This window comes from Ruditapes philippinarum, unplaced genomic scaffold (assembly GCF_026571515.1).
Source record: "Ruditapes philippinarum isolate M1 unplaced genomic scaffold, ASM2657151v2 ctg1194_1_1_1_1, whole genome shotgun sequence".
NCBI classification, from domain to species: domain Eukaryota; kingdom Metazoa; phylum Mollusca; class Bivalvia; order Venerida; family Veneridae; genus Ruditapes; species Ruditapes philippinarum.
The window spans coordinates 166347-194253 of NW_026866075.1; the positions used below are offsets into that span (position 1 = coordinate 166347).

Sequence of the window (27907 nt, forward strand, 5' to 3'; positions counted from 1 at the left end):
CATTGCTGATGATCTCAACGTAACCGATCATGCCTCATTTGTTGGCAGTAAAGTATCTTCAGTTGCCTTTTTTGGCAGACCGCCAAAAGGTATAGACACGGATAGACGTATGTTGTATGCAGCAGTGTCCACTTATGACCGAACTGAAGAAAAATTTACACCGATGACCATCTCGACAAGGGAAATAGTTTACAATTCAACACATAAGAGTATTAAATACTTGGAAAATGATAGAGAATTGGATGACTACAGTTTCTTAAGTGTTTATCCGCCCATGGGCAATCCAAATTTCGTAACCAAATATATTTATGGCTTTGAATTAAACGGTTATGGGTATTATGTCTCAATACAACCTATCTCTTCAGACCTTGCAAAAACCAAGTACGTAACTAGGCTTATTCAATTTTGTTTAGAATGATAGATTCTATGGGACTTACATAGAATCGGTGATTGTATGTAAACATGAATCCTTTGATTACACTTTAGCGACAGCCGCCTATATTGATTATGGGGGAAACCAACGATTATTTAGCCATCAGTTTTGGACATCCTGGAAATGTAGTATCTAGTGAGCCTGATCCCAATTATGGAACAGTTGTGTGTAGATATTCTATGTCGGATGCAAGGATCCATTTCTCCTATTTGCAGTTTCATTGTTACAATGGTGGAGTAGGGTCATACCCATGGTGGGTTCACGGTACTTCTCAGACATGTACGATCACAAGGACGGTGAGTGTTTACTTACAAATTGAAAGTGATTCATATTTTGTAAGCAGATTTGAGATGATCTGATGATTTCTTTACTTAAAGCAGCATGCCTCCAGATTATTGTCAATTTTCATGAAAAATTTTAGAAATGTATTTAAAAGTACAATATTGAGTGGTGAACAAATAAAGTAATTAACAAATTGCAATTGGCACTTATAATCCAAGAAAATTACCAAAAAGTGGTCAACATGTGCAAAAAAAAGCCCTTACTGCTTCGTAACAGTAGAAATATGGTGATAAAATACCAAAAATCAGCCTTTTACTGCCTATATGTACATGTGTTAAATTTAACTTGGATCTTGAATGTTTTTACCTTTCTTGAAATGTTTTTTTCTCAGTATTGATTTTCTTGAAATTTTTGGCTCATCTGGAGGGGTGCAGCTTTAAAACTAGCAATCTGGCTGAATACAAGTGCAAAAACTGAAAGTTGTAGTACATTTACATGTTGTTTCTTAATACTCACTATATTGTGTTGAAATCCACAAACTGATTAAAACTATTTTTTATAGGAATAAGAATGAATTATAGCAAAATTGATTATATGTATCTTTAATAATACAAATGAACTTCAACAATTGATTACAGTTTACTCAAATATACAGAAACAAATAAATTAAAATCATATACATTTAAATTCAATAGCAGAACTATAAAAAGTATTATGACTTATTGCCAATGTACACATATGCCAAGGTATAATATGTCATTTAATGGCTGTTTCAGTTCTGTTTTTGCAGACAAAAATTTCTTTTGGAAGTAAAAATTTCTTGTGAAAGTAAACATTTCTTGTGCAAGTAAAAAAGTTTTGGTAACTTGTGTGTTGAGAACTGAGTATGAAACAATGGTAACTTACAAAGGAGATATAGGCATTTACAACAATGGTTTTATTCTACTAACTAGCACAAATCTAAATTACTTATAAATCCCTGATTTTTGCCATATCAGAACTGGCTGCTGTGAAGATGGTACAGCATACAAAATGTACAAGCAGGTTTAAGTTTAAACATGGTTTGCAGTAGTGTGGGCAATTAGTGAGGTTAATTGAGGTTTATTAATTTTTCAAAGGCTCATTAACTAACAAAGTTCTGAGTCATGTCCAATTCCAAAATTAAAGCTTGACATACTCATTTACTAAATTAGATAGTAAACCTTTAATAAAGGAAGGATTAAGCCAGGGCTTCCATTTATCATCAACATTAATGGCAGTTTGGGAGTCTTTTACTCCTGTTTTTGGCCTGTAACTTCCAAGATAAAATGCTTTTCCCTCTTCATTTAAATCATTACTGTAAATAAATAGTAAATATGACTTCCAATGTCAGAAATTTTCTGTAATTCACTTCCAAATTTTGGAAGTGAATGAAAGCGCTGTTACACATTGTAATATTTCAATCTTTACAGACAAAAAATGACCAGATGTGTTGGTATGATAAACAACAGCTGAAGAGTGGGCTGACAGGAGGTACAGACATAGATTCGGTGTTTGTTGCACATGCAGATATATGTGTTGACAAAATGATCACATCATTGGTTCTGACCAATCAAAGTAATCATCCAATAGCAGTCCTTGGAACATCTGATGGCCAATTAATAAAGGTAAAATGGCACGTAATATATACAGGCTTTTTGTTCCTACACCCTTTCCATTACATTAGTCACATAAGCAAAATTTTTTCGTTTGAATTTTATTTAAAGCTACAGTATGGACTTGTGGAATAGTTTAATTACATGATTGTATCTTTTTTGTCTTTGGGAAATATATATTAAAGAGCATATTATGATTATTTCCCTATTAAACTGATGGGGCTGTTGTGTGCATTATTACAAAATATAAACACAGCATAATACAACAGTAAAGCAAATGACATTGGGAAAGTTACTTCTTTGCTCAATGCAGTTTAACATATTTTTATCATTTCTCATTCTTAGCTCGACTATACAAATTATATGGAGAGCTGTCCTACTCGCGTCTGCGTCCAGATTTCAGATTAAAGTTTTGGTGCAGTAAAATATTTTTCACTATAACTTTTTCATTTAACTCTTTACCTCATATATACGCGAAACAACGCACTTTCGACCCCCCCCCCCCTTTTTTAGGCCTTAAATAGTGAAAAATGTCCTATTTGGGCCCCAAACACATGTTTGCCTTTGAGAAATGTTGCTAAAAAAATTGCGCACTTTTTTGGCGCCGCCCCCCATCCAAAAGATACATCAGGGGGTTGCCAGAAGGGGGATGTGCCCCCTTCTGTTAGGGGGGTTTGAAGGGGGGCGGAGTCCCCTTCATCGCCAAGAAAATTTTGGACTTGTGAGAGGCTAAAAATGACCCCAGGTCAATCATAATGTAACGTGTCAACGCTGAAATGCCTTTGACTCTATCTCAATCCCTTGAGAAGTTGCAGCACTTTGAAATAAATTTTGATGGAAAAAATCGGGGCAAAATAGTGATTTTTGGCAATTTTGAGATGTCCCCTCGTTGCCATGGTAACAGGAAATTTAAGACTGAGCATGTCGTTACAAAGGCAATGGTCCAGTCAACATTTGTGCCAAGTTTGATTAGTATTGAAGCATTTTTCATAGTTTCATAGCAGTTTGAACTTGTAAGAGGAGGCTTGTCAGTGAAAACAGCCATTTTTCACAATATGCTTATGGGGGAAAGGGTTAAGGTATCCACTTCAGACTTCAAATATATGTTCCTTATCATCAACCACATCTTATGTGACAAGGTTCATAACTACAGCACCAATATTTTTAGATTATCTCCCCTTGAACTTAGAATTTTTCTAAAAAAATATTATTTTTTACTATATTAACTTTTTCATTTCCTAAGGTATCAACTTCATACTTCAAATATATGTTCCTTATCATCAACCACATCTTATGTGACAAGGTTCATAACTCTAGCACTTATATTTTTAGATTTATCTCCCCTTGAACTTAGAATTTTTCCTTGAATAATAATATTTTTTACTAAAATTTTCATTTTTTAAGGTATCAATGTCAGACTTCAAATATATGTTCCTTATTATCAACCACATCTTATGTTTCAAGGTTCTTAACTGTAGCACCAATATTTTCAGATTTATTTCCCCTTGAACTTAGAATTTTCCTTAAAAAATATTATTTTTTTACAATAACTTTTTCATTTCTTAAGGTATCAATTTTAAACTTCAAATACCTGTATATGTCCCTTACCATCAACCACATCTTATATGACAAGGTTCAAACTCTAGCACCAATAGTTTCAGATTTATCTCCCCTTGAACTTTCCTTAGAAAATATTTTTTTACTGTTTCTTCTTTATTAATCAAGGGATCAACCGTATACTTCAAATATAATTATGTTCCTTATAATTAACAACATCTTATGTGGCAAGGGTCATAACTCTAGCACCAATATTGCAACAATTATCTCCCCATTGACTTAGATTTTTTTACTTGAAAAAATGTTATTTTTATACTACAACTTCTTTTAATTCTTTTTCATCGACCAGTTCTTATGTGACAAGGTTCATAACTCTTGAAGCAATATTTCTAGATTTTTCTTTAAGAAATAACCTCTTTACTTTTTAAGGTATATTTTTCAAACTTCAAATATATATTTCTTATCATTACACAAATGTTGTGTGACAAGGTCCATAACTCTATTGTGACTATTTCCAGAATTATTCCCCCTTGAACATGGGTTTTATGTTAACAACTACAACTCCTTGTCATAAGAAGAAATATATTGATATCATAATTGATTTTTCTTTCATAGTTTTGTCTTCCTTACTGTGTCCAGTTTTTAATTAGTTGAGCTTCGCTGTCTCTTGTGTTATGTTTAAATGGTTAAACTGAAGTATCAATGAAGGACTTAATTGTCATTTTGACCTGCCTCATAGCACAATTTTGAGAGCATCTATTAGTATTGATGGGGTAACTGATTCGATTCTAGGGAGGGACATAATTTCTCCATATCAGTTGATCTCAGACATTGAGTCTAATGGTCATTTGAGCTGCGCCATGACAAAACCAACATAATGGGTTTGCGACCAGCATGGATCCAGACCAGCCTGCGCATCTGAACATCTGTGATTCTACTCTGGTGCCCATCTTCCTCCAGCAGTTAAGCTGGAACGTTGCAATTAAAATGACCTATACTGTGTTGGTTTGATGTATAAGTTTTTTTTTTTTTTTTTAGGATGATAGTTGAGCATTTACACTAAAATGTGGTCCTATAGACTGGTATGCGGTCTAACATTGGTCACCCATTTAGATTGATATGCCGTCTTATAGAATATTGATTGCCCATAAAGATTGATATATGGTCTTAAACAATATCAGTTGCCAATTAAAAGTATTCTACCGTCTATTAAAAATAAAATTGTTTTCCCATTTTTGTGGTCTTACAGAATATAAGTTGCCCATAAAGATCAATATGCGGTCTCATAGAATTCTGGTTGCTCAATAAGATATATATTTTTAGTCTTATAGAATATTGGTTGCCCATTAAGACTGATATGCAGTCTTATGGAATATTAGTTGCTCATTTAGACTTACATGCAGTCTTATAGAATAATGATAATGGCTTGCCCATTAAGACTGATATGCGGTCCTATAGAATATTGATTGCCCATTAAGACTAATATGCAGTCTTATGGAATATTGCTTCCCCTTTAAGACTGATATACATTCTTATAGAATATTGGTGCCCAATTAAGACTGATATGCACTCTTATAGAATATCGGTAGCCCATTTAGATTGGTTTACTGTCTTATGGAATATTGGTTGTCCATTAAGACTGATATGCAGTCTTATGGAATATTGGTTACCAATTAAGACTGATATATGGTTTTATAGAATATTGGTTCCCCGTTATGACCGATATGTGGTGTTATAGAATGTTGTTTTTTAATCAAGATTAATTTCAGTCTTGGATTATTCCTTCATTATTTCAGAGCCTAGTTGGAAATGAAACATCTGTTAGTATTTTTGTATTTTTTATTTTTATAATGGTTTTGACTAATTGATAGGATTTTAATAATTTATATATACTAATATTTTTATTTGCACGCTTCATTTGCTTTTGTTTACAATTTTGTACTACTGAATGCATTTCTGGACTTGGTCACTTGGGGGTTAGACCAGGGGGTCTCCATGTAAATCTATTCCTGACAGTTACTATCAATTAAAAGCTTTTAACATTCAAAACATACTTAGGCTTACATTATGTTTTAAAACTATTATAGAAGAATAAAAAAAAATCAAATTATCACAATGTTTCAATGGCATTTTTAATATGACCTACATGTCATATTAGATAAAATTTCACCCATGATTCAAATGTGAAATGCTTTGTTTAAATGTGATTGGTTTGTGTTTGTGTGTTGTTGTTTTTTAAATATTATAATATTTTAATATTATTTTGAGTGCGTGAGTCATATTATTATTTTATTCTTACATACATGTTACAGATTTTCAGTATTTGTAAACTAATGATACTATAAATATAAAATATAGTTTGTGATACTAATACTTTGAGGTTTGTAAAAGTGTTTGTCATTACCACTGTTATACCAAACCTCCCTCCCCCCCCTCTTAAAAAAATGAAATGACTACCAGTAAGGTGATGATGTCACTGTCACAGCAGTTATGATAAACACTTATTTTTTTGTTGCAATTGTTCAGTATTTCTAAACTTCCTGAAAAAAAAAACTGTTGGAAAATCCAAATTTAGCCCTAAAATGTGTGAATTTATCACCAAGTTCAACTTTTTTAGGCATGCATGGCATTTTTATGTAAAACATGACTTTATGTTTCATGTAAAAAAGGTAAATTAAAAAGTGAGTGAAAAGGCTTGTGAAACTTCTGTTATTTTGATATGATTACCAAGTTAAAATTTCCAAATTAAAAAAAAATAGCCACGATTAAAAAAAATGTTGAACATTATACTGTGTCACTATATAAAGCTAACCCCATTAGCACAGGGGTTTCAGCTGCCTGTCAGAAAAAATCATCAACAGTTAGATGAGCGTAATGTATCGATTCAAAACCCCCAATTTAATTATATCTTTAATATCTCAGGTCCTGAACAATCTATCAACAGCTGAGCATTATGTAAAAAATGTATCAAAACCCTGTTCATATCTTTAATATTGCAGGCCCAAAACAATTTATCAACAGGTGACCGTTATGTGTCAAAACCCCGTTTATTTCGCAGGTTAAGACCCTGTGGGGGCTTCAATATGAGCTTTATAATGGAGTACCAATGTAATGTCATCTAAGTGGAGTAATTGGTTATCTCTAATTAAATTATATAAGGAGTTAACTCGTTACTCCACTAAGGTGACATTATTATTACTCATAGTAGTAGTTTATGTTTTTCAGATGCTTGCTAGATTTTATTTGCTTCAATATTTATCTAAAATTATTATTTTTATATCTTGTTGCAATGTGGTGGTGTTTGCTTTAGTTGTTATGTGAATCACAATTACTAATGGTGCAGGAATTTTTAGAAAAAAAGTTATATTAAAAAACTAATCAAACAATATTTCATAGATTAGAATCTGCTATATGAGTTGCTTGCAGCCAAGATCTAAAATTGTTGAGGAATTTATTGAATAAAATATTTTATAGCCCTATATGCAAAAAATATGTCATATTAAAGTCTTTCGTAACTAGTAAATTTGAAATTAGTTGCCATGTGATTTATACTATAATGTGGGCACTCAGGCTATGATTCAGATAACATTACAATATTATGTTTGTGCACCAAGATTTTTTACTGCAGATCTTGTCTTAATAAAATCAGCATTTTCTTAGAAAAAAAATCAGCACAATTGACGTCAAAATGCATTAGCTTAAAGAAACTCCACTGTATACATATAAAGTTTGAATTTCTTTCATATAAATCAACTTGGACAGACTAATCATGTAAAATGAAAAGATGTGAGTTAAAAGTTTTTAAATCTTTCCACTTTTGAGCCATTTTAAACAAATAAAGTTTTTAGCATAGAGTAAGCAATTGATCTGAATTTTTTGCACATACCTAAATATCAGATTCTTCATAAAATGAAAAAAAAAATATTTCCAGTCCCTCAAATTAGCTCTTTGGAGCCCCTTTAAGTTGTAATGTGTTGTGTTAGATGTATATATCTCAGTAGTGTTAGAACTTAGACTGATGAAAATATGAATTATATTTCACTTTTTGAGTTAATGATTTCATCATGTACTTGTGTAATAACATTAAATTCAGATTTATGCTCAGAATTAAATAAAAAATAAGCTAGAAGAAAAAAGAATCTTCAACAATTTGTCTGCTTTATTTCTTTTTTTTCCCTGTTACATCACAATTAAAGGAACTGTTTTGAGTGTTTGATGTTTTTTTCTTTATTGCAGACAAGTCTAAAGGCAGATTTTTGTGGGAGTAACAAACCTTATATGCGTTATAAACTAAGTGACGGGCCAATACTTCAGGATATGAGGATGGATGCTAAAGAGGAGTATGTCTATGCTATGTCTGGCAATAAGGTGGGCCATTCACTTATTTAACCCATTGCCACTATCCATTTTAATCCTCCACAAAGATGTTGCAGTCAAGTATGCAATTGGTGGTTTGTTGTTCCATCAATTCATCTGTCACACTTATCTACAGTTATTTACAGCATCTAGCCCATTGTGGCTCAGGGATTGCCTTTACCCGTTGTGGCATCAAAATTGCATCCACCGTTAAACCCTGCATGATCATAAGAGGCGACTGAATGGGTATGATTGAATTACTGGGGTCTATGCATCTCTTAGCTCCAGCAGGTGAGGTGATTTTGACCGCTGGTGTTGCTTTAAGTTTGATACACTTGAGGTTAGTCAAAATCACTGCCTGTTTTGGCACTGTATGACCTAAATTGTGTTTGGGCGCCAATCAATCAAACAAACAAACAAACAGTCTTACAGCATCTTAATTGATGACCTGATATCTTGGATTAATGTACAAGTGTTGTAATGTAATGTACAATTATTTCATGTGATGATATTTTTGATAAATGTACATGTATTTGATGTGTGAGGACCTTTCTTGAAAGGCTTTCATATGAAATGGTTAAGTGTCTGTCACTTTCTTTGTTTTATGTTAAACATTAGTAATTTTAAAAAGATGTAAAAAATAAAATCTCTAAAGAAAGCCCAAAATGGTAAAATTGAAAATATTGCATTCTCAGTTTAATTGAGTGTTCAATGCATTGCACACTCTTTCCGAGATGGGGGAGCATTGATCTGGATATGGCTATATAATCTTAAATTTTCTGGATTATAAGTAGGTCAGTTCATGTTTTGGTATAATGCATGCTAGCTTTAGTTGTAGCAATATTTTTGTAAATGAGAGGGAAGAAAAAGACCAACATTTGGCATTGGGAGGTGTCAGTGACCATGTTGTTTAGTTTGTTGACTTCAAGCCACTTGCCTGTCACCAATGTAGGTTTAAATTCCAGCAAGGACTTCAGATTTTTTCATGTGAGGAAGCCATCCAGCTCACTAAATGGAATATTAATGGTTCTACTCTGGTGCCACGTCATTCCTGATATAATACACAAAGGGGTATCTGAGGTTTTCTCCACCAATAAGTTGGAAAGTTGATGTTCTGGTGTACATAAACCCAACCCAACCAAAAAAAAAAAAAGGAAGTAAAAAGTAAACAAGGCATTGAATGGGTTTAAAGTGTGACCATTGAGATCGATTAGAAAAAGACCAGTCATTTTTCTGAGTTCTGTCTCAAATCTCAGTTCAGTGACCATTCAGTGACAGTTTCTGACAAATCAAATACTTGAGATCTGAGTTTGAGCTTAGATGATTTCTTTGTAACCTGCCACCCTGGACTCAAGATTGGTTCAGAGTTTGAAGTAGATATTTCTTAATTGAAGTTGTATGGTCTGGTCAGAATGAACAAAAGTCAGACTTGACAGGTTCTGTACTGTTTATATAAGATATGTAAGTTATCTGTGCTGTGAGAGTCATTATATTAATAATATGCTAAATTTGTCTCTTTTTAGATTTCTCGGTTCCCACTCAACTCCTGTGCTGTGTATGATAAATGTTCAAGCTGCGTGAGCTCCCGGGACCCGCAGGGTTGCGGTTGGTGTGGCAATCATTGTAGTAAACGGGATGAGTGTGTGGATCCGAATGTTGAGTTTTCACCACTAACTTGTGAACCAATTATTACATCAGTAAGTATTTGTGAACCTGTAATTATAGACGGCCAAAACCAATCTGGGTTTTAGCATTCTATTATTCTAATTGTAGTAATTTTCTCTGTTAGTTTAAGATCTTTTAATATTCTATACTTAAAAGGAGCTCTGTTGATGTCTAGAGGTCTTAAAACACAATATTTGAAAGTCTTTTACATAAATCAATTGGGGTCCTTAAACCAGGAAAATATCATATAGATAATAAAGAAATGTACTGAGGATGAAATTGAAAAATATTTTTTGTGTGGTTTTAATTTCGGCATATAATATCATGAACCTGGTTGTCCGTACATCTATCTCAGGGAGTCACTTAGTTGACATAGTCTTGTATGAGAAATCACATTTCAGTCTTATTTTGTGAAATTACAATGACAAAAAGAGCTATGATATGTAGCATGTACAATGTAGCATTACCTTGTGAATGTCTACAAAATTGATACTAATCATGCCACTGGGGTCAAAATTAGAAAACACATTTGTTTAATTATGTGATACTTCAAAGCCAAGAGCTGAGATATTAAGCATGTGGAATCAGTTTGTAGATTTCTACAAAAGTTATATGAGCCGCGTCACAACAAAACCAACATAGTGCATTTGCGACCAGCCTGAATCCAGACCAGCATGCGCGTCCGCGCAGTCTGATCAGGATCCATGCTGTTCACTATCAATTTCTCTACTTGTAATAGTGTTGGTAAGCGAACAGCATGGATCCTGATCAGACTGCACGGATGCGCAGGCTGGTCTGGATCCATGCTGGTCGAAAACGCACTATGTTGGTTTTGTCGTGACGCGGCTCATATTTATCATAACCCTCAGGTCAAAATTGGCCCTGCCCCGGGAGTATCTTGCTTTAACTAGACTAAGATATAAGTCTAAACAAATTATATTTTTGTGGATAAATACTATGCTTGTATATTTGGCATATAGCATTGCCTAGTCTACCTCTATAGAAGTTTTATGAATCATGCATTTAGGGTAAAAAATACCTCCACCTTGGAGGTCATTTAGTATCATAATGATATTAAATATAAACATTTTTCCGACAAGTTTCTTGATTGGGTCTTTACCCTAATTGAAAGGTTATTTTTGATTACTCAAACAAATTTACAGTCAAGCTTATACATGTATTACACCGCTCTGGTGGTCTCGTTCTAAAAAGTTTTTTTTATAATAAATCAAAATTTACAATTAAGCTGTTGTGGTGAATTTTGTCCCTATCAATTTACCTTACCATGATACAAATTCCAAAGCAGCAAATCCAAAAGGATGGGAAAATAAGGTTGAAAATTTATGTCTACCTAATAAATTATTAATAAACTATAATTGCTACAGTGACAGTTTACCATAAACATTGTCATACCATTAACTGCTCATCAAATATATATACTTGTGTTATTTAAGTGGATATATAATTATGTAGGAAAAAAGATTCACTGTGTATTGATTGTAAGTGTAAGTGGCTATGAAATAAGGATTGATGCAGAAACTATGATTCATTATCATTTTAGAAATACTTAATAATTTACTTGTTGATAACCATAAAGTGTAATTAGCCATCTTTGATTTTTATATGCATTGATTAAAAAAAAAAAATTTGGATGTACAATGAGATTACCCATAGTGGACTGGATGAAAGGATTTTGATATAACTTAGCACAAAATTTAATGTTCACCACCTTGAGGCAGAGCATCACACCAAATTAAAGTCCCTATAATTAAAGTCAATGTCACACATAAGGTCACACATAAGAGGTCAAAGGTGAGCTAAAAATATTGAAATGTGTGTAAGAAGTCTGGTTGACTTAAATTGAAGGGTTAAATCACAAACATACACAATTATGAGACTAAGTGGTAGCCAGTATAATCCAGGTCAATATATACAAAGTCAAGGTCACCCAAAAAGATGAAATGTCCTGAATTATATGTTGAACATCATCAACATGAATGGATGGATTTTACCATTACTTTATAGAAAAAAAATAAAAATTTGTTGCTTTAGCATTTTATGACAATGGTACTCTTATTATGATGATATATGAATATCTCTTTCTAAATTTACCAGATATTTTTTTTTAATTCAGGTTTTCTTTAGATATCTCTGAAATCAGAACAAATATATATACCTAAAACTTACAATATGTATGCATGAAAGGCTGCAAGTAAGCTCAGTAGGCCAAGTTATGCAACTCTTTGTAGAATTTGACATATTTGATATTGTTTATGTCCTTTTCTTAACTTCAGTGTTTCTGTTTGGTGTAGTTAATTGGCACAACCAGAGGTAATTGGTTCCTTGTGAAGAAATTCATTGTTTTAAACATATTTATTTAAGCTACTGGTTGAGGACCACCAAACCCAGACAACCACCAAACCCGGACGGCCCCGAAAATGCTGAATTTAGTATTTTCTTTGTTCAGTGGTTGTCAGTCACTTTTTTATCAACAATAAGTGCATGTTCCTTTTAAAACTAAGTAAATAAATTTATTTCAACCTCCGTAAATGGTAATATTTTAATGTCTATTTCAAGAATGTTGACGTTGAAATTTGGGGGTCAAGAAAGCAATGCCTGACCTCATATACCAGCTTTATTCATTTACAGATTGAATAATAGAATATCCTAAACTTCAGCATTTGTTGCTGAAATATTGTATATCATGTTAAAAATCAAAAAGCAAAACGCCCAAGGTTTTATCTGAATTAAATCACGTCATGTACATATCTGTCCGGACACGTAGACAATTTAGGTAATTTTGATACCCTTCTTGTCAAGCCTTGTATAAATGTCAATACAATCAGAAATAAACAAACTAGTTTATTAGTTAGGAGAAGAACCTAGCTGAACTGTTTCAAATTTTTTGGTCTCTAGGTTAAAAATTATGAAATCTGTATGGAAAAATGTTCCAAAAGTGTCCGGTTGATGGTCTCCGACCAGTAGATTGCGAAACAAGTTCTTGCAACTTATATAAAATAATGAATCATTTTCTAGTCTGCTTCCTAGAACCAACCAGTACTGGTGTCATATGAAGAAACATGGTCGTGACCCAATTAGGGTTAGAAAAAAGTTATTAGTCCCCTACCGGTTTAACCGGAGGGGACTTTAGGTTTACCCTCCGTCCGTCTGTCCGTCTGTCTGTCTGTCTGTCTGTCAGTCTGTCAGTCCGTCAGTCCGTCCGTCCACAAAAATGGATCCCGCGATAACGCAAAAAGTACTGAAAATATTTTTATGAAACTTGATATATGGATAGATGGCAGTATGGAGATTATGCACGTCTTTTTTTTTTCTTCCTATGTTGAAAATTCTGGTTGCTATGGCAACAAATAGTCTGAAAATGTGGCAAATTTAACACATAAACTGGATCCAGTGATAACTCAAAAAGTACTGAAAATATTTTTATGAAACTTGAAATATGGGTAGATGGCAGTCTGGAGATTATGCACATCTTTTTCTTTTCTTCCTATGTTGAAAATTCTGGTTGCTATGGCAACAAATAGCCTGAATTTCAAGATTTCTGATTTAAATTTTTCAGCTTTTTCACTATATGTTCTTTATTTCTTAAGGTGTTTACTTCAAACTTTAAATATAAGTTCCTGGTCATCAACCACATCATATGTGACAAGGTTTATAACTCTAGCATAAAAAATATCAATATTACCTCCCTTGAACTTAGATTTTTTATGATAAAAAATGTTGTCTTTTTTAAATAACTTCTTTATTTCCTAATGTATCTACTTCAAACTTCATATATATGTTTCTTATTATCACTCGACATTTTTGAGAAGGTTAAATACTCTAGCAAGACTATTTCCAGAATTATGTCCCCCTTGAATTTTTTTCGAGAAACTGGTATTTTCACTCCAACTTCTTCATTCCTTATAGGATTTACTTTAAAATCCCACATCGTAATAATATGACAAGGTTGTATAAACATAATTTCCTTACTAAGCATGGAAACTTAACACATTACTGTGATATAGACAAACTTATTTTATTATGTTTTGTGGTTGATATTTTCAAATACAGACTTCATCCTCAAATTCATTATAAATGGCAATACACAGGAGTGTATGACAATTAAAGAACTTTTTGAGGGACCGGTAGGGGACTACTGTATTGCCCGCAATACTATCAAATGCTTGTTGTTACTTGTTTCAGAGTTAATCTAATCTTTAAAAGATCTGTTAATTCCATTACCAGTTCAGTATTTTCATTCTTTTCACCAGTGACAGTTTCTTTTCATATGTATTTTTTTAGCCACAAAATTATTCCCTTGTCCATCAAGGAAATTGGTAGGGATAAAGGGATAGTTCTATTGTTATTGTACAAACTTTTGTAAATCTATGCATTAAATACCATTCTTACAGTGCTGACTGATTTGTTTATAAATAACTTAGTGCCTACATTTCAGATTTATCCATTGTCAGGACCTACCGATGGAGGCACTCTGCTCACTGTAAAGGGAGACAATTTTGGGTACAAAGTTCCTGTAGTGACTATTGGTGACAGTACCAATAAATGTTCACCATTATCAGAAAGTTTGAGCAACACAGAGTATGTTCATATTTTGATTTATTTATTTGTACATTGTGTTATTGTCAGTTGTGTGATTATATAGATTTGGCACTGACATTATGTGTGATCATCAAACTAAAATTATATCAGTTATCAATCTAAAACTTCATACTTGTTTACATCTTATTGAGATGAAGTGCAGTATACAGTTCCTAACAGTGCAAACCATGCACCAGTTGCATAGCAAACAGTGCAGACCATGCTCTAGTCCCATAGGTTGTTCCTGTAGCCAACAGTGTATGTCATGTGCTAGTCACATTATAGTTCCTGTACCCATCAGTGTAGACCATGCTCTAGTCACATTGGTAATTCCTGAAGCTGATAGTGCAGAACATGCACTAGTTGGATGGGTATTTTCCTGTAGCCAACAGAAGACTCATTTTATTAAATTACTTAAAGAAAATATTTTCTATTTGTAGAATCAAATGTTCAACACATGCATCTACAACGGAAGGTAGCTTTACTGTCAAGGTCGAGGTCAGTGACCTCACAGGTGAAAAGTTGAACTATAAGGTTGATGGAACTGCAGAAACAGAGATTATGAAATTTGAATACAGGGTGAGTATTGGCTTAATTTAAGTCATATCATAAAATTTTTCAAGTAATTCTTAATTCTGGGTTTTCAGACTAGGCTTTTGTGATATTTGTCAACTGAATAGTGTTTATGCACTGTAAAATATTTAATTTTTATCTCAAAATATTTCCTGTTATTTAATGTTGCAGAAACCTGTATTGAATAGTGTTACACCGTTGTATGGACCACGTTCAGGAGGGACCATTATCACCTTAGAAGGAGATAATTTCAATGTCGGTCTCAACAAATCAGTGCATATTGGCACCAAACTGTGCAATATGACAAGGTATTTTTTGTAATGTTTCAATTAAAGCTTAACCCTTAGTCTGCTGGAATTGAACAAAGCCAGTCAAGCCTGCACTTCCGTGCTGCACAGGGTTGGTACAGTTTTAAAAAGTGCTTAAATTTTAATCCCTTTCTTGAAAAGTGCTTAAAATGAAAAAAAGTGCTTAAAGTCCCTGAATTTGATTACTCTCCTGAAAAAGTGTTTAAATATGCTGCAGATAGGCATGAAAATGATTGAATGACATAGTGTCGGTAAATATTGACATTTAAAATATGGGTGAAATGGCCCTTAAACTGCATGTATGCAATGAGAGTAGATTAAATTTGCTAGTCATACTAGAGCCCTGAATGTACCATGTATGTTATTTAGCAGGCAAGAATAAAGTTACCAATGTTTTATGACTGTTTTAAAGTGACTTTATCATTGATTACAAATGATATGATTATGTGCAACAAATTGTGCTTGAAAAATGGGAAAACGTGATTGAATTGAAAAGTGCTCAAAAAGTGCTTGAATTTTGGCATTAGATGTCTGGATGTCATTGAATGAACTCTGGGTACTACAGTGTTTTCAGGCTCAATACTGTTGGTTTTTGAATTTTGAAAATATAATATTATACACTTAAACAGGACTCTTCCAAATTCAAGGCAGGACAAATCCATTACAAAAATTCAGCTGGTTTTGGGTAAACAATTTTCTAAAACTGTACAGTCATGTAATTCTCATATGATTACTGTTATATTTGGAAAAAAAGATGGGGATGGGATGGGGGGGGTAGGTCATGGCCTAGTGGTTAAGGTATTTAACTTAAAAAACCACTCACCCCTCACAGCTGTTGATTCAAATGCAGTAAGGGACTTAGGATTTTTGAGAAAGCTATCCGGCTTGCTTGCAAAACATTGACGGTTCTACCAGGGCTTAAAAACCCTTCTTTGTAGAGGCCGAATATAGGCTACTTCCCCAACCAAACTAGCCTCTTTTTTCCCCAGTTTGGACCTCAAAAATCCCCAGTCTTTTGAAAATTCCCATAGAATTTAGAACAAAATTAAATGATGGTGTTGAATTAAGGGTTTTTACTGCCTTATTTGTATTTCCCAGTGCTTTTGCTTTTCTATTTTGAAGAGCTTGTTAAAAGTTTTGTTAAATTTGAGACCCTTTTTCCCAAAGTATGCCAAAATCACGCATATTTTCCCCAAGAAAAAGGCTGAGGCCCCTTCCCCAAAAATGGTGTTTTGGCCCTGGTTCTACACAATTGCCCTTTCATGTCTGAAATAATGCACAGATGGCACCTTGGGTCTTCCTCCACCAGTTAAGTTTGAAACTTGCCATATGATCTTTTTATTGTTGATTGACCCAGTCAAAAATTACGAAAAAAATATTTGAAAAGAATTTTAACAAAATGTACCTTAATTGTTTCAATACATCTGAATTATATAAGAAACAAAACATTTACTTACAAAATATGTAGCTGCTATTGGTGATTATTTTCTATATGCACCTTCTGTTTTATCTCAAAATTTTAGACATGGTTCTTTCTTGCAAATTTTGCTCTTTGGTATAATCGTTTTAACCAGATACAGTGAGCAAATAAATATTCTACAAATTGTGGATAAGGCTATTTAGTTTTATACCCCTATAGGAGAAAAAAAAACCTTTTAAAAAGCTAGATCATAAATCAAAGACCATATTTCAAGTGTATAAAAATAGTAATCCTGTTAATCCTTTAGATTTATAAGCAGGAACTGTAGAATCTGTATATTTTATTTTTTATAATATTATGTTTTCATTAATGTCCTCAAATGGATGAGGCAATTTTTTTTTTGCTGCAATGAATTAATAGGGGGAAAATTTCTGACATTTGCTTATTTAGTGTTAAAGTATATAGATAAGCATTATCCTAGAAATCTAATTTGAAATTACAATTAAGGTAAGTGACATAATTCTCATTGTAAATATCATTGTCAAGTAAATTAGTGAATTACTTCTTTGAATAGAAAAAGAACAATTAACAAGTTTAAATTGTATTTTGTGTATTATGTACCATTTAAATAGCTCAAAAAAGTATTTTTCTTCCCTTAACTTTCACAGCTCAAATAGAACAGTGATTTTGTGCAAATCACCACAAGGCCCCCTACTGTTGGGTTCATCTGGAAGACGGAAACGTGCCATTAAGAAAGACTTTGTTACATTGACAATAGATGGCGCTTGTACTCCACAGTACAGACCCTACGAGTATAAAAAATGATGCCACAGTGTCAAAGATTGTTCCAGGAAGTACAGTCCACAGTGGGGGGACCAAGGTAAAAGTGTACGGTACAAACCTTGACACTGTACAGCATCCAAAAATTGGTGTTCAACTACCAACTGGAGAAATGACTGAAGAGGTAAAGAAAGTACAATACAAAGTCTTATTTAAATACTTTTTAGCTCACCAGAGCAAAGGCTCTGGGTGAGCTATTAGTATCAAAGGGGATACTCTGGCGTCCGTCATCATACGTCAACTGTCATGCGTCTTCTTCTCTGAAACCAGTGGGCAGATTTACTTCAAATTTGGTCTGTAGCGTCCTTGTGACAGTCACACTTGAATGTGCTCATGTCATTTTAATTGGCCCTTTTTAGGGGTCAACAGAGCTAAAAATAGAAAAACCTTTAAACATCTTCTACTACAGAACTAATTGATAAATAATCACCAAACTTTATCTGTAGCATTCTTGGGTAGCCTTTTATCGAATTTGCTCATATCAATTTGATTGGCCCCTTTTAGGGGTCTCTATGGCTAAAAATAGAAAAAACATTTAGACACCTCTTCTACAGAACTAATGGATGGATAATCATCAAACATTGTCTGTAGCATTCTTGTGTAGTCTTTTATCAAGTTTGCTTGAGTTTTATAAGTGCTGCATGATTACCAAACTTTGTCTATAGCATTCTTGTGTACATGTAGTTTTTTTTATCGAATTTTTTAGGGGTCTCTAGGGCTAAAAATAGAAAAACATGTAGACATTTTTCTACAGAACTAATGGATGGATGATCACCAAACTTTGTCTGTACCATTTTTGGGTAGTGTTTTATCAAGTTTGCTCATATTAATTTGATTGGCCCCTTTTAGGGGCCACTAAAGCTAAAAATAGAAATACCTTTAAACATCTATATCCAGACTGAGAGAACTAATTGATGGATGATCACCAAACTTTGTCTGTAGCATTCTTAGGTAAGCTTTTATCAAGTTTGCTCATATTAATTTGATTGGCCCCTTATAGGGGCCACTTAAGCCAAAAATATAAAAACCTTTGAATATTTCATACTGTCTGAAATAATTGATAGATGATCTCCAAACTTTGTAGCATTATTGGGTAGTCTTTTATCAAGTTTGCTCATAATAATTTGATTGGGGTCGTTTAAGCTTAAGCTTAAATGCCCCAGGTCATGGCATTTAAACATATTCTATGCTCAAATTAGATATCAGAAAATATTGACAATGGATAATTTCCAACTTTGAAAAGCAGTTGTTTTTGGTGAGAGACTCAGGGCCATCATGGCCCTCTTTGCTTGTTCTTGTAGGTAAAATTTTTGCCGATACATAAGGTATATTTTTAATTTTATTTAGTTTGTTGTTTTTGAAAAAATCTTATCTTATTAAGTTCTCATGTAATAGATACGTTCTGAGACTTTGGTACACAAACAATAATGTCAGGCATTCAATGATATTAGAAAATGATTTTTACTTCCAGGAATGTGTTGTAAATGAGGCTGACGAAGGTAAAGAAATGACGTGTACTATGCCAAATATACTGCCGTTGATGACGTCAATGGATCAGAGCACACTTACACATGTTTTTGTATACTTTTCTATGGATGGTATAGAGAAACTTCGAAAACCTACCCACAGGTTTATCTACAACCCAAACCCTGTTGTGACTAAATTTGATGGCGAGGAATTCTTGAGGGTTTTCGATATTGAAGAAGATGATTTAGAAATAAAGGTAGGAGAGAGAAAAAGGATGATTTGTTTTATGTTTATGATCTGCACAATTTTGATCCCTGCACTTTGTCTCAAACTGTATGGCAATAAGGCACCATAGGGCCATCTTTAAAAAGATGGTTGTTTGCAGTAACGCGACCGACTCACAAAATTTGCCCCTACTCAAATTTTTTTTCATGGTCTGGTTAAAAAATTTTTTTTTTTGAATCAGAAAATTATGCATTGTGCTTTGTTTTCGTTCTGTTAAAGGTAATAGAAGAAATAAAATGTAGTTCTTATTAAATTAGAATTCAGTTATCAATCTATTAATTGTTACCAGATAATCAAAGCATATATTGTCCAGCATTTTGAAATTCCATGTTTATTTGGGAGTACAGTTCATTAAAAAAAAAATCGACCTACCTACCCACCTTGAAAATTCTGGGTCGAGTTACTGCAAACAAACTTTTTTTTTAAGGATGGACTTAAATTGAAAAAATGAAAATATAATACAAAATAGTACAATATATATTTAAAAATGGCAATTTTGTATTCTTAGTTATAAAGATTTTTTTGCCAGTATGGACATGTAAAAACAAAAACAGTTGTTTGTACGAGGGATGATCAAAAATTAACCGGACTTTGTAAATGATTCTTAACCTGTTAAATGAATTTACATAACAATACACGGAAAATAAATCGGAATCTATTCCCTAAATGATACAAAAAATACCAGCAAGAAATATCAACAAAGAAAAAAGTTATGCTTTTATTGGCATGCACATGTAAAGCAATGCGGCGCACGGTATAACTTTAAAATTGACGTTAACGACGTCACAAGCGTATTGGCCTTAACAGAGCAGATTTTTACTCATTCTCGGAGTAGGCCAATATATGGTACAGTCATGTTATTGATGCGGCGGATCCCCTGCCTATATATATTTCTGTACAAGTGGGTATCATATTGTATTGTAATAGAATGAATGTTGATAAAGAGCTCCTGTAATGACGCAAACTTCCGTTATTTCCTTCTGCAACTTGATTGTTGAAAAAATCGCATATGCAATTAACTATATTATGTATTACAAATAATGTAAACTAATGTTGCTGAATGATAATGTATCATACATACGAAAAAATAACAGAATAATACAACTATGATCAAAATTGTCATTATTTTAAAATAAATAAAAACGCATAGCCAATTTGAACAGTGGCTGTCAAATTGTTGACACAATTTCTCCATAAGACTAATGCGTAAAATAAGAAATTAATTGATACAATTGTAAACCAAGAATACAATACATGTAATTAATGCATTAACTATTATCATTTTAAGATCCTCAGAGTTGACTGCACCGTCCCGTAGTTACTGTCGAACATCGTTGACAATGTCCGCAGTCAATCGACTGTCATTTTTCAACGTCTTGGCGATTGACGTCACCAACGTCCTTGAAAATGTCTTTTTTCTGTCTCTCCCTTACTTGTTTCTATTTCTCTATTATCCTTTCTTAATCTTTTAAGCTAATCAAAAAATATGCTGTGGCTTTCTGGAACTTTTCCCTTGATAGCCATAATCTCTTTCTACGTTTTAAACAATTTCTCGTCTTACATTTGACAAATTTTTCCTATTGATCGATTTTCGAGACATTCCGGCGACATAGTTTTAACGCGAGTATTTCATTAACATGTGACGTTTGAATTGTGATTGTAAATATAAATATGGTTTTAATTAAGTCATTTTTACTGAAAACGTCAACGATATGGTACATAACGTTTTGGCATATTTTGAAATCTAAATGTGCCATATTGTAAAATACACGCAGCATAAAGCGCCTCATGTCAAGGCGAATTTACGCACTGCGCCGGGTGTGCGTTACCATGGTTTTTGAATTCGCTGTTACGGACAAGCTATTTGCGTTATCAGATTAGATATAGTATCAGTTTACAGGTATTGTTCTCCGATTAAGTGTGATATATAACAATAAGTGATAGGATGAAAATTCTTCAATTGCCAGTCACAGTCCGGTTTATTTTTGATCATCCCTCGTATATGTAACCCAAGCTGCAAGGGCTAATAAGAATCCTTATAACAAACTGGTAAAGATGAAATATTCAAATGTTTTCCTTCTAGAATAAATGTAATTGATATGATTATAATGTATACAGTTCATACAAGTGCCATTCTGATTGGCTGATGACGGTTGACATCACGATGCTCCAGAAACACATGTTGACTGCTGAAATATCCGAAAAACTATATATAGTCCTCAACATAAGACTTTTATCATATAATATTATATTTTTTGTATTGCATAGGGAGAAGGTCTGACAAGAGGTCTAAGTCAGCATGACTACGTAATTTACATTGGAAGAAATCGATGTAATGTGTCTGCCCTCACAGACAGGGTCATCAAGTGCATACCAAATAAACCGAAAAGAGTCGTTGCAAATGAACCTCAACAAGCTGTCGAGGTTAGTCTCCTCTTTGTATGATCGGTGTACAGATATATAGATGTACATCAATAAAAATTAATTTGTCAATTGTATTTTCTTGTAGATTCTAAGTCTGTCGTAGATGGAAAAATTTGTATTGATTTAGATAAAAATAACGGGTATATTTAGGGTTGACTAAAAAAACTGCAGTTACTTATATGAAGTTAAGAAGGACTTTCAACAGTTTTGCAGTCAATCCCAGATATTAGGGGTGTAACGTTTATCCTTTAAAATGGATTTGGTCATTTTTTTTAGCAGAAAACCGGTTAAAAAATTGAATAATTGGTAATCTAGATTAGTTTTTGACAAAGAGGTGAAAAAGTTTTAAATTGATTCTACATATAACCTTATTGTTTTATAACAAGATAATACAAAATCTCTGTATTTCAGTTTTACTCAGCAATGTATTTTTTTCCGATCTGATCTAGTACAATATTATACGACCTATGCGGAAAATATTTGCTAAAAATCGGATATATATGATTATAATTTTGAGTACAACACAATACAAACAAAATGTCATATTCTGTACCAAAAAAAACCCCAAAAATTATATTAAGTACGAGGGTTGTCCCAAAAGTCTGTGACAAATTTTATAGAAGGTTCATTTTTAACGCCATTAGCTAATAATTCACACATATAACCATTAAATATATTATTTAACATAACAAATCATTAACAAAAAATTTTTTTCTAGTTACTTAGAAATTTTCAGTATTAACGACATTGGTTTGTGTTGCTGGCGCACGTCAAATGATTTGCATTTTGTTATGAATAGGCCCAAATTAATTACGTATATTTCAATTATCTGATAATGTGTCTGCACAATGTCATGTCGACTTCCTTTGCTGCTATGTTTACATCATCTCAGAAAATTTTAGTTAAATAACTTAATTAACAAAAAAGTAACGGATAAATGCAAATATCTCATAGAAAATAGGAAAGTTAAAATGGCGAGGTTTGAAGAATTTGGGGCGCAGTGAACAGGTCACTCAGGTTTTGTGACTATTTCGAGATGTCACATGTTACGATTTTCAACAAATATACCAAATAGAACAGTTTTGCAATATTTCCTCAGCATTTGTTTACTAAAGGCATAAACAGAAGCAGAGTTCTGCACTACAAAAGCAAAAATAAGGAAAACACGAAAAGGAAAACCGATCTCCGTCCCCTATTTCCTACAGCTAAAAACAGGTGCAACAAAAACAGGAAGTTCGGGTATAGCAAAAACTAATGTATGCCATCCAAACATTCCACAGACATTAACAACCACATAATTATACCCCCGCACAACAAAGTTGTAAGGGGGGTATACTGGAATCAGCTTGTCCGTCCGGCCGTCCGGCTGTCCGGCCGTCCGGCCGTCCGTCGGTTTTTTCTTGTCCGCCCAATAACTTAAGATATCATTGACCCTTAGTCTTCATATTTGGCATGGAGGTTAGTCATGATTAGTAGATGACCCCTATTGATTTTGAGGTCACTAGGTCAAAGGTCAAGGTCACAGGGGCCTTGACTTCAAAAACCTTGTCCGCCCAATAACTTAAGATTCCTTTGACCTACAGTCTTCATATTTGGCATGGAGGTTAGTCATGAATAGTAGATGACTCCTATTGATTTTGAGGTCACCAGGTTAAAGGTCAAGGTCACAGGGGCCTTGACTTCAAAAAGCTTGTCCGCCCAATAACTTAAGATTCCTTTGACCTACAGTCGTCATAATTGGCATGAAGGTTAGTCATGATTAGTACATGACCCCTATTGATTTTGAGGTCACCAGGTCAAAGGTCAAGGTCACAGGGGCCTTGACTTCAAAAAGCTTGTCCGCCCAATAACTTAAGATTCCTATGACCCAAAGTCTTCATATTTGGCATGGAGGTTAGTCATGATTAGTAGATGACCCCTATTGATTTTGAGGTCACTAGGTCAAAGGTCAAGGTCACAGGGGCCATGACTTTAAAAAGCTTGTCCGCCCAATAACTTAAGATTCCTTTGACCCATAGTCTTCATATTTGGCATGGAGGTTAGTCATGATTTGTTGATGACCCCTATTGATTTTGAGGTCATCAGGTCAAAGGTCAAGGTCGCAGGGGCCTTGACTTCAAAAAACTTGTCCGCCCAATAACTGAAGATTCCTTTGACCCATAGTCTTCATATTTGGCATTGAGGTTAGACATGATTAGTAGATGACCCCTTTTGACTTTGAGGTCACCAGGTCAAAGGTCAAGGTCACAGGGGCCTTGACTTCAAAAAGCTTGTCCGCCCTATAACTTAAGATTCCTTTGACCCACAGTCTTCATGTTTGGCATGGAGGTAAGTCATGATTAGTAGATGACCCCTATTAATTTTGAGGTCACCAGGTCAAAGGTCAAGGTCACAGGGACTTTGACTTCAAAAAGTTTGTCCACCCATTTACTTAAGATTCCTTTGACCCACAGTCTACATATTTGGCATGGATGTTGATCATGACTATAAGGTGACCCCTATTGACTTTGAGGTCACTGGGTCGAAGGTCAAGGTCACAGGGACCTTGACAAAAAAAGCTTTTCTTCTCAATTGCTAAAGAATGTCCTGTCCGCAATGTATTGATTTTGACATTTTCACATTTTAAGCTTGTAGAATACATAACTTAGCAATGCACTGGCTTAGTAACCTCAGATTTGGCAGGGAGGTTGTCCTTGAGCGCTAAATGGCCACTGTTGATTCTGACAAAGTGGTATGCGGGGGTATTCACGCCAAGATAGTGGCAGTTCTAGTTTAAGTCTGTATTTGACGATTTATTGGTACAGCTGCACCATTATTGTGTTGAAAGCCATTGAGAGTATTTGAGAAAGGCGCCTTATATAGATTTCACGCCGTCTTTGACATTTGATGTGCGCTGCAATTTAGATAGTTGCCATGGTATTTATGGCATATTTTTGTTGTTTGTTTATATTTTTCTATTTAGTTTTGCGAAAATGTTTTAATGAGATGGATTTATGACATATTGAAATATCAAATTCGTACCTATTTTATTTAGCTTTTTAACAATCTTGTCACAGAATATTGGGACAACTCTCGTATGTTAGGATTTTTTAAGTACAGTCATTTAAACGTTTTACACAGTTATAAGGTCGCTGTTGAAATGGATAACATTTTTCTAACCATGGCACTCCTACTTGATATGAAGTTGCACAAAAAAAAGACGCTGTAAATGAACTTATAATACATTTTTGCATAGATTCAAAATGGAAATACCCTGTTTATGAATAATAATGCATTTTTGCATGGATTGAAAATGGAAATACCTTGTTTATGAAAAAGTAATGCATTTTTGCATGAATTCACATTGACAATAACTGGCAGATAATGATAAATTTTACTTGCAGATTCGGATTGGAAAAAATCTAGTGTATGATGTTGGATTCCTGAAATATACAATGAAAGAAGAGGTTTCGGAAGGTTCGTTAAGTGTTGGCATCTTAGCACTTATTGTCATCCTAGTACTCATCATCTTGGCAATCATTGCATTACTGATCGTAATGAAGATGCGGAGAATGGGGCCTTTTAGAGATAAGAATGAAGAGAGATTTAGATATGTACATGGTCAGGGTATGGTGGATGCTGAAGGTCAGAGGTTAATGGATCAGAATAGACAGAATGGTAAAGGTTTTTGTTTTTCTTCAAATTGTGTGTTTAGTTTATTAGAATAGGAAATTTTTGCTCGTTTTGATGAATGTTTATTATAGTGAAACTGTGGAAAGCAAAGTTTGAAATTAGAAAATGCTGGTGTTGAATAATGTGTGCACGAAACTGTTTTGAAAAGTTTCACTAGAGTTCATTGGCTACTTGTTGTTATACTTAAAAGAAAACAATTCTTAGCTGCTTTCTTAATTTTAAAAAAAACAACAAAAAAACCTTTAAGTATAAACTTGGTGAAAGATATATGCTGGGACTAGAGCTATTTATTTGTCATTAGTATTGCACAGAAATAGACTAATAAGGGATTATTTTTTACAGCATATGCCGAGCAAGGTAATGAAGGACAAACTAGCCCATACAGCACTGGCATTGACGAGGAAACAAAATTGTTACTGATGGACCAGAAGCTTCTTATTGATCGTCAGTTCTTACAGATGGGGGAACTTCTTGGAGCAGGTAAGGTCAAGTTTTTTTAATCCTCTACTGGTAACTGGTGGGAACTGTAGGTTCGCCCTCTATCTGTCGTTTGGTCTGTCCATTGAAATCTGGATCTTGCCATAACTCAAAAAGTACAAATAGTTTGCCGATGGTACTTGGTATTTAGACAGAAGACCGTATTGAGATTATGCCAGTTTTTTAGCTCACCTGTCAGTGACAGGGTGAGCTTTTGTGATCGCTTTTCGTCCGGCGTCCGTCCGTAAACTTTTGCTTTAAATGACATCTCCTCATAAACCACTAAGCCAATTTCATCCAAACTTCACAGGAATGTTCCTTTGGTGGTCACCTTTAAAAATTGTTCAAAGAATTTAATTCCATGCAGAACTCTGATTGCCATGGCAACCGAAAGGAAAAAACTTTAAATATCTTCTTTTAAAAAACCCAAAGAGCTAGAGCTTAGATATGTGGCATGAAACATCTTCTAGTGAGTGTCTACCAAGTTTGTTCAAATAAAAGCCCTGGGGTCAAAATTGGCCCCGCCCCAGGGGGTCATTGATTTTCCCTATATGCATATAGTAACAACTTAAAAAATCTTCTTTTAAAGAACCCAAAGAGCTAGAGCTAAGATATTTGGCATGAAATATCTTCTAGTGAGTGTCTACCAAGTTTGTTCAAGTAAAAGCCCTGGGGTCAAAATTGGCCCCGCCCCATGGGGTCATTGATTTTCTCTATATGCATATAGTAAAAACTTAAAAAATCTTCTTTTACAGAACCCAAAGAGCTAGAGCTTAAATATTTAGCATGAAACATCTTCTAATGGGTGTCTACCAAGTTTGTTCAAATAAAAGCCCTGGGGTCAAAATTGGCCCCGCCCCAGGGGGTCATTGATTTTCCCTAAATGCATATAGTAAAAACTTAAAAAATCATCTTGTAAAGAACCGAAAGAGCTAGAGCTAAGATATTTAGTATGAAACATGTTCTAATGGATGTCTACCAAGTTTGTTCAAATAAGAGACCTGGGGTCAAAATTGGCCCTGCCCCGGGGGTCATTGATTTTCCTTATATGTGTATAGCAAAAACTTAAAAAAACTTTTTTGAAAAAAAACCCCAAATAGCTAGAGTTTAGATACTAAGCATGAAACATCTTCTAGTGAGTGTCTACCAAGTTTGTTCAAATAAAAACCCTGGGGTCAAAATTGGCCCCGGCCCCGGGGGTCATTCATTTTCCTTATATGTGTATAACAAAAACTTAAAAAATCTTCTTTGAAAAAACTCAAATAGCTAGAGTTTAGATATTAAGCACGAAGCATCTTCTAGTGAATGTCTACCAAGTTTGTTCAAATAAAAGCCCCGAGGTCAAAATTGGCCCCGTCCCGGGGACATTAATTTTCCATTTATGTGAATAGCAAAAACTTAAAAATCTTCTTTGAAAAAACCCGAATAGCAAGAGTTTAGATATTAAGTATGAAACATTTTCTAGTAAGTGTCTACAAAGATTGTTCAAATAAAAGCCCTGGGGTCAAAACTGGCCCTGCCCTAGGTGTGTCATTGTTTTTATCTATATTTGTAAAGAAAAAACTTGAAAAATCTTCTTTTAAAAAACCCAACAAGCTAGGCCTTAGATGTTTAGCATGAAACATCTTCTAATGGGTGTCTACCAAGTTTGTTCAAATAAAAGCCCTCGGGTTTAAACTGGCCCTGCTCCAGGGGCCTATATACAGGCGAGCGACTTCAGGGCCATCATGGCCCTCTTGTTTTCTGTAGGTTTGCTCTATTCTTTATAAAATTTTATTTGATTTCAGGTCATTTTGGAAGTGTGTTTAAGGGATGGCTCACTTTTCCAGATGTTAAAGGAGATGAAGAGGTTGCAGTGAAAACTTTACATAGTGAGTCAGATTATTCCATTACCCATTAAACTTGCTGGAACCTA

The 27907-nt window shown here is 34.0% G+C and overlaps 2 protein-coding genes across 2 annotated transcripts; both read left to right on the forward strand.

Moving 5' to 3' along the window:
• Positions 1 to 17652, forward strand: LOC132731203 (hepatocyte growth factor receptor-like). Its single transcript, XM_060717338.1, has 9 exons — positions 1 to 729; positions 2167 to 2361; positions 5703 to 5726; positions 8143 to 8274; positions 9786 to 9959; positions 14384 to 14526; positions 14967 to 15105; positions 15271 to 15407; positions 17496 to 17652. Exons 1-9 carry the CDS (start codon positions 508 to 510, stop codon positions 17650 to 17652), a joined length of 1323 nt encoding a protein of 440 aa, XP_060573321.1. The 5' UTR covers positions 1 to 507.
• LOC132731202 (uncharacterized) lies at positions 17651 to 27907 on the forward strand. Its single transcript, XM_060717336.1, has 6 exons — positions 17651 to 17791; positions 19139 to 19390; positions 21688 to 21843; positions 25227 to 25500; positions 25858 to 25995; positions 27780 to 27907. The coding sequence occupies exons 1-6, from the start codon at positions 17780 to 17782 to the stop codon at positions 27890 to 27892; spliced, it is 945 nt and encodes a 314-aa protein (XP_060573319.1). The 5' UTR covers positions 17651 to 17779; the 3' UTR covers positions 27893 to 27907.

What these genes read in the sequence shown, in the direction of transcription:
- LOC132731203 (XM_060717338.1), top strand. Translation starts at nt 508, where the DNA reads ATGGGGGAAACCAACGATTATTTAGCCATCAGTTTTGGACATCCTGGA. An exon ending in TAGTTGGAAATGAAACATCT is followed by an intron (nt 5,727 to 8,142) that starts GTTAGTATTTTT and finishes TCTTTATTGCAG; the next exon opens with ACAAGTCTAAAGGCAGATTT. An exon ending in GTGAACCAATTATTACATCA is followed by an intron (nt 9,960 to 14,383) that starts GTAAGTATTTGT and finishes CCTACATTTCAG; the next exon opens with ATTTATCCATTGTCAGGACC.
- LOC132731202 (XM_060717336.1), top strand. An exon ending in GGATCAGAATAGACAGAATG is followed by an intron (nt 25,501 to 25,857) that starts GTAAAGGTTTTT and finishes TATTTTTTACAG; the next exon opens with CATATGCCGAGCAAGGTAAT. An exon ending in GGGGGAACTTCTTGGAGCAG is followed by an intron (nt 25,996 to 27,779) that starts GTAAGGTCAAGT and finishes ATTTGATTTCAG; the next exon opens with GTCATTTTGGAAGTGTGTTT.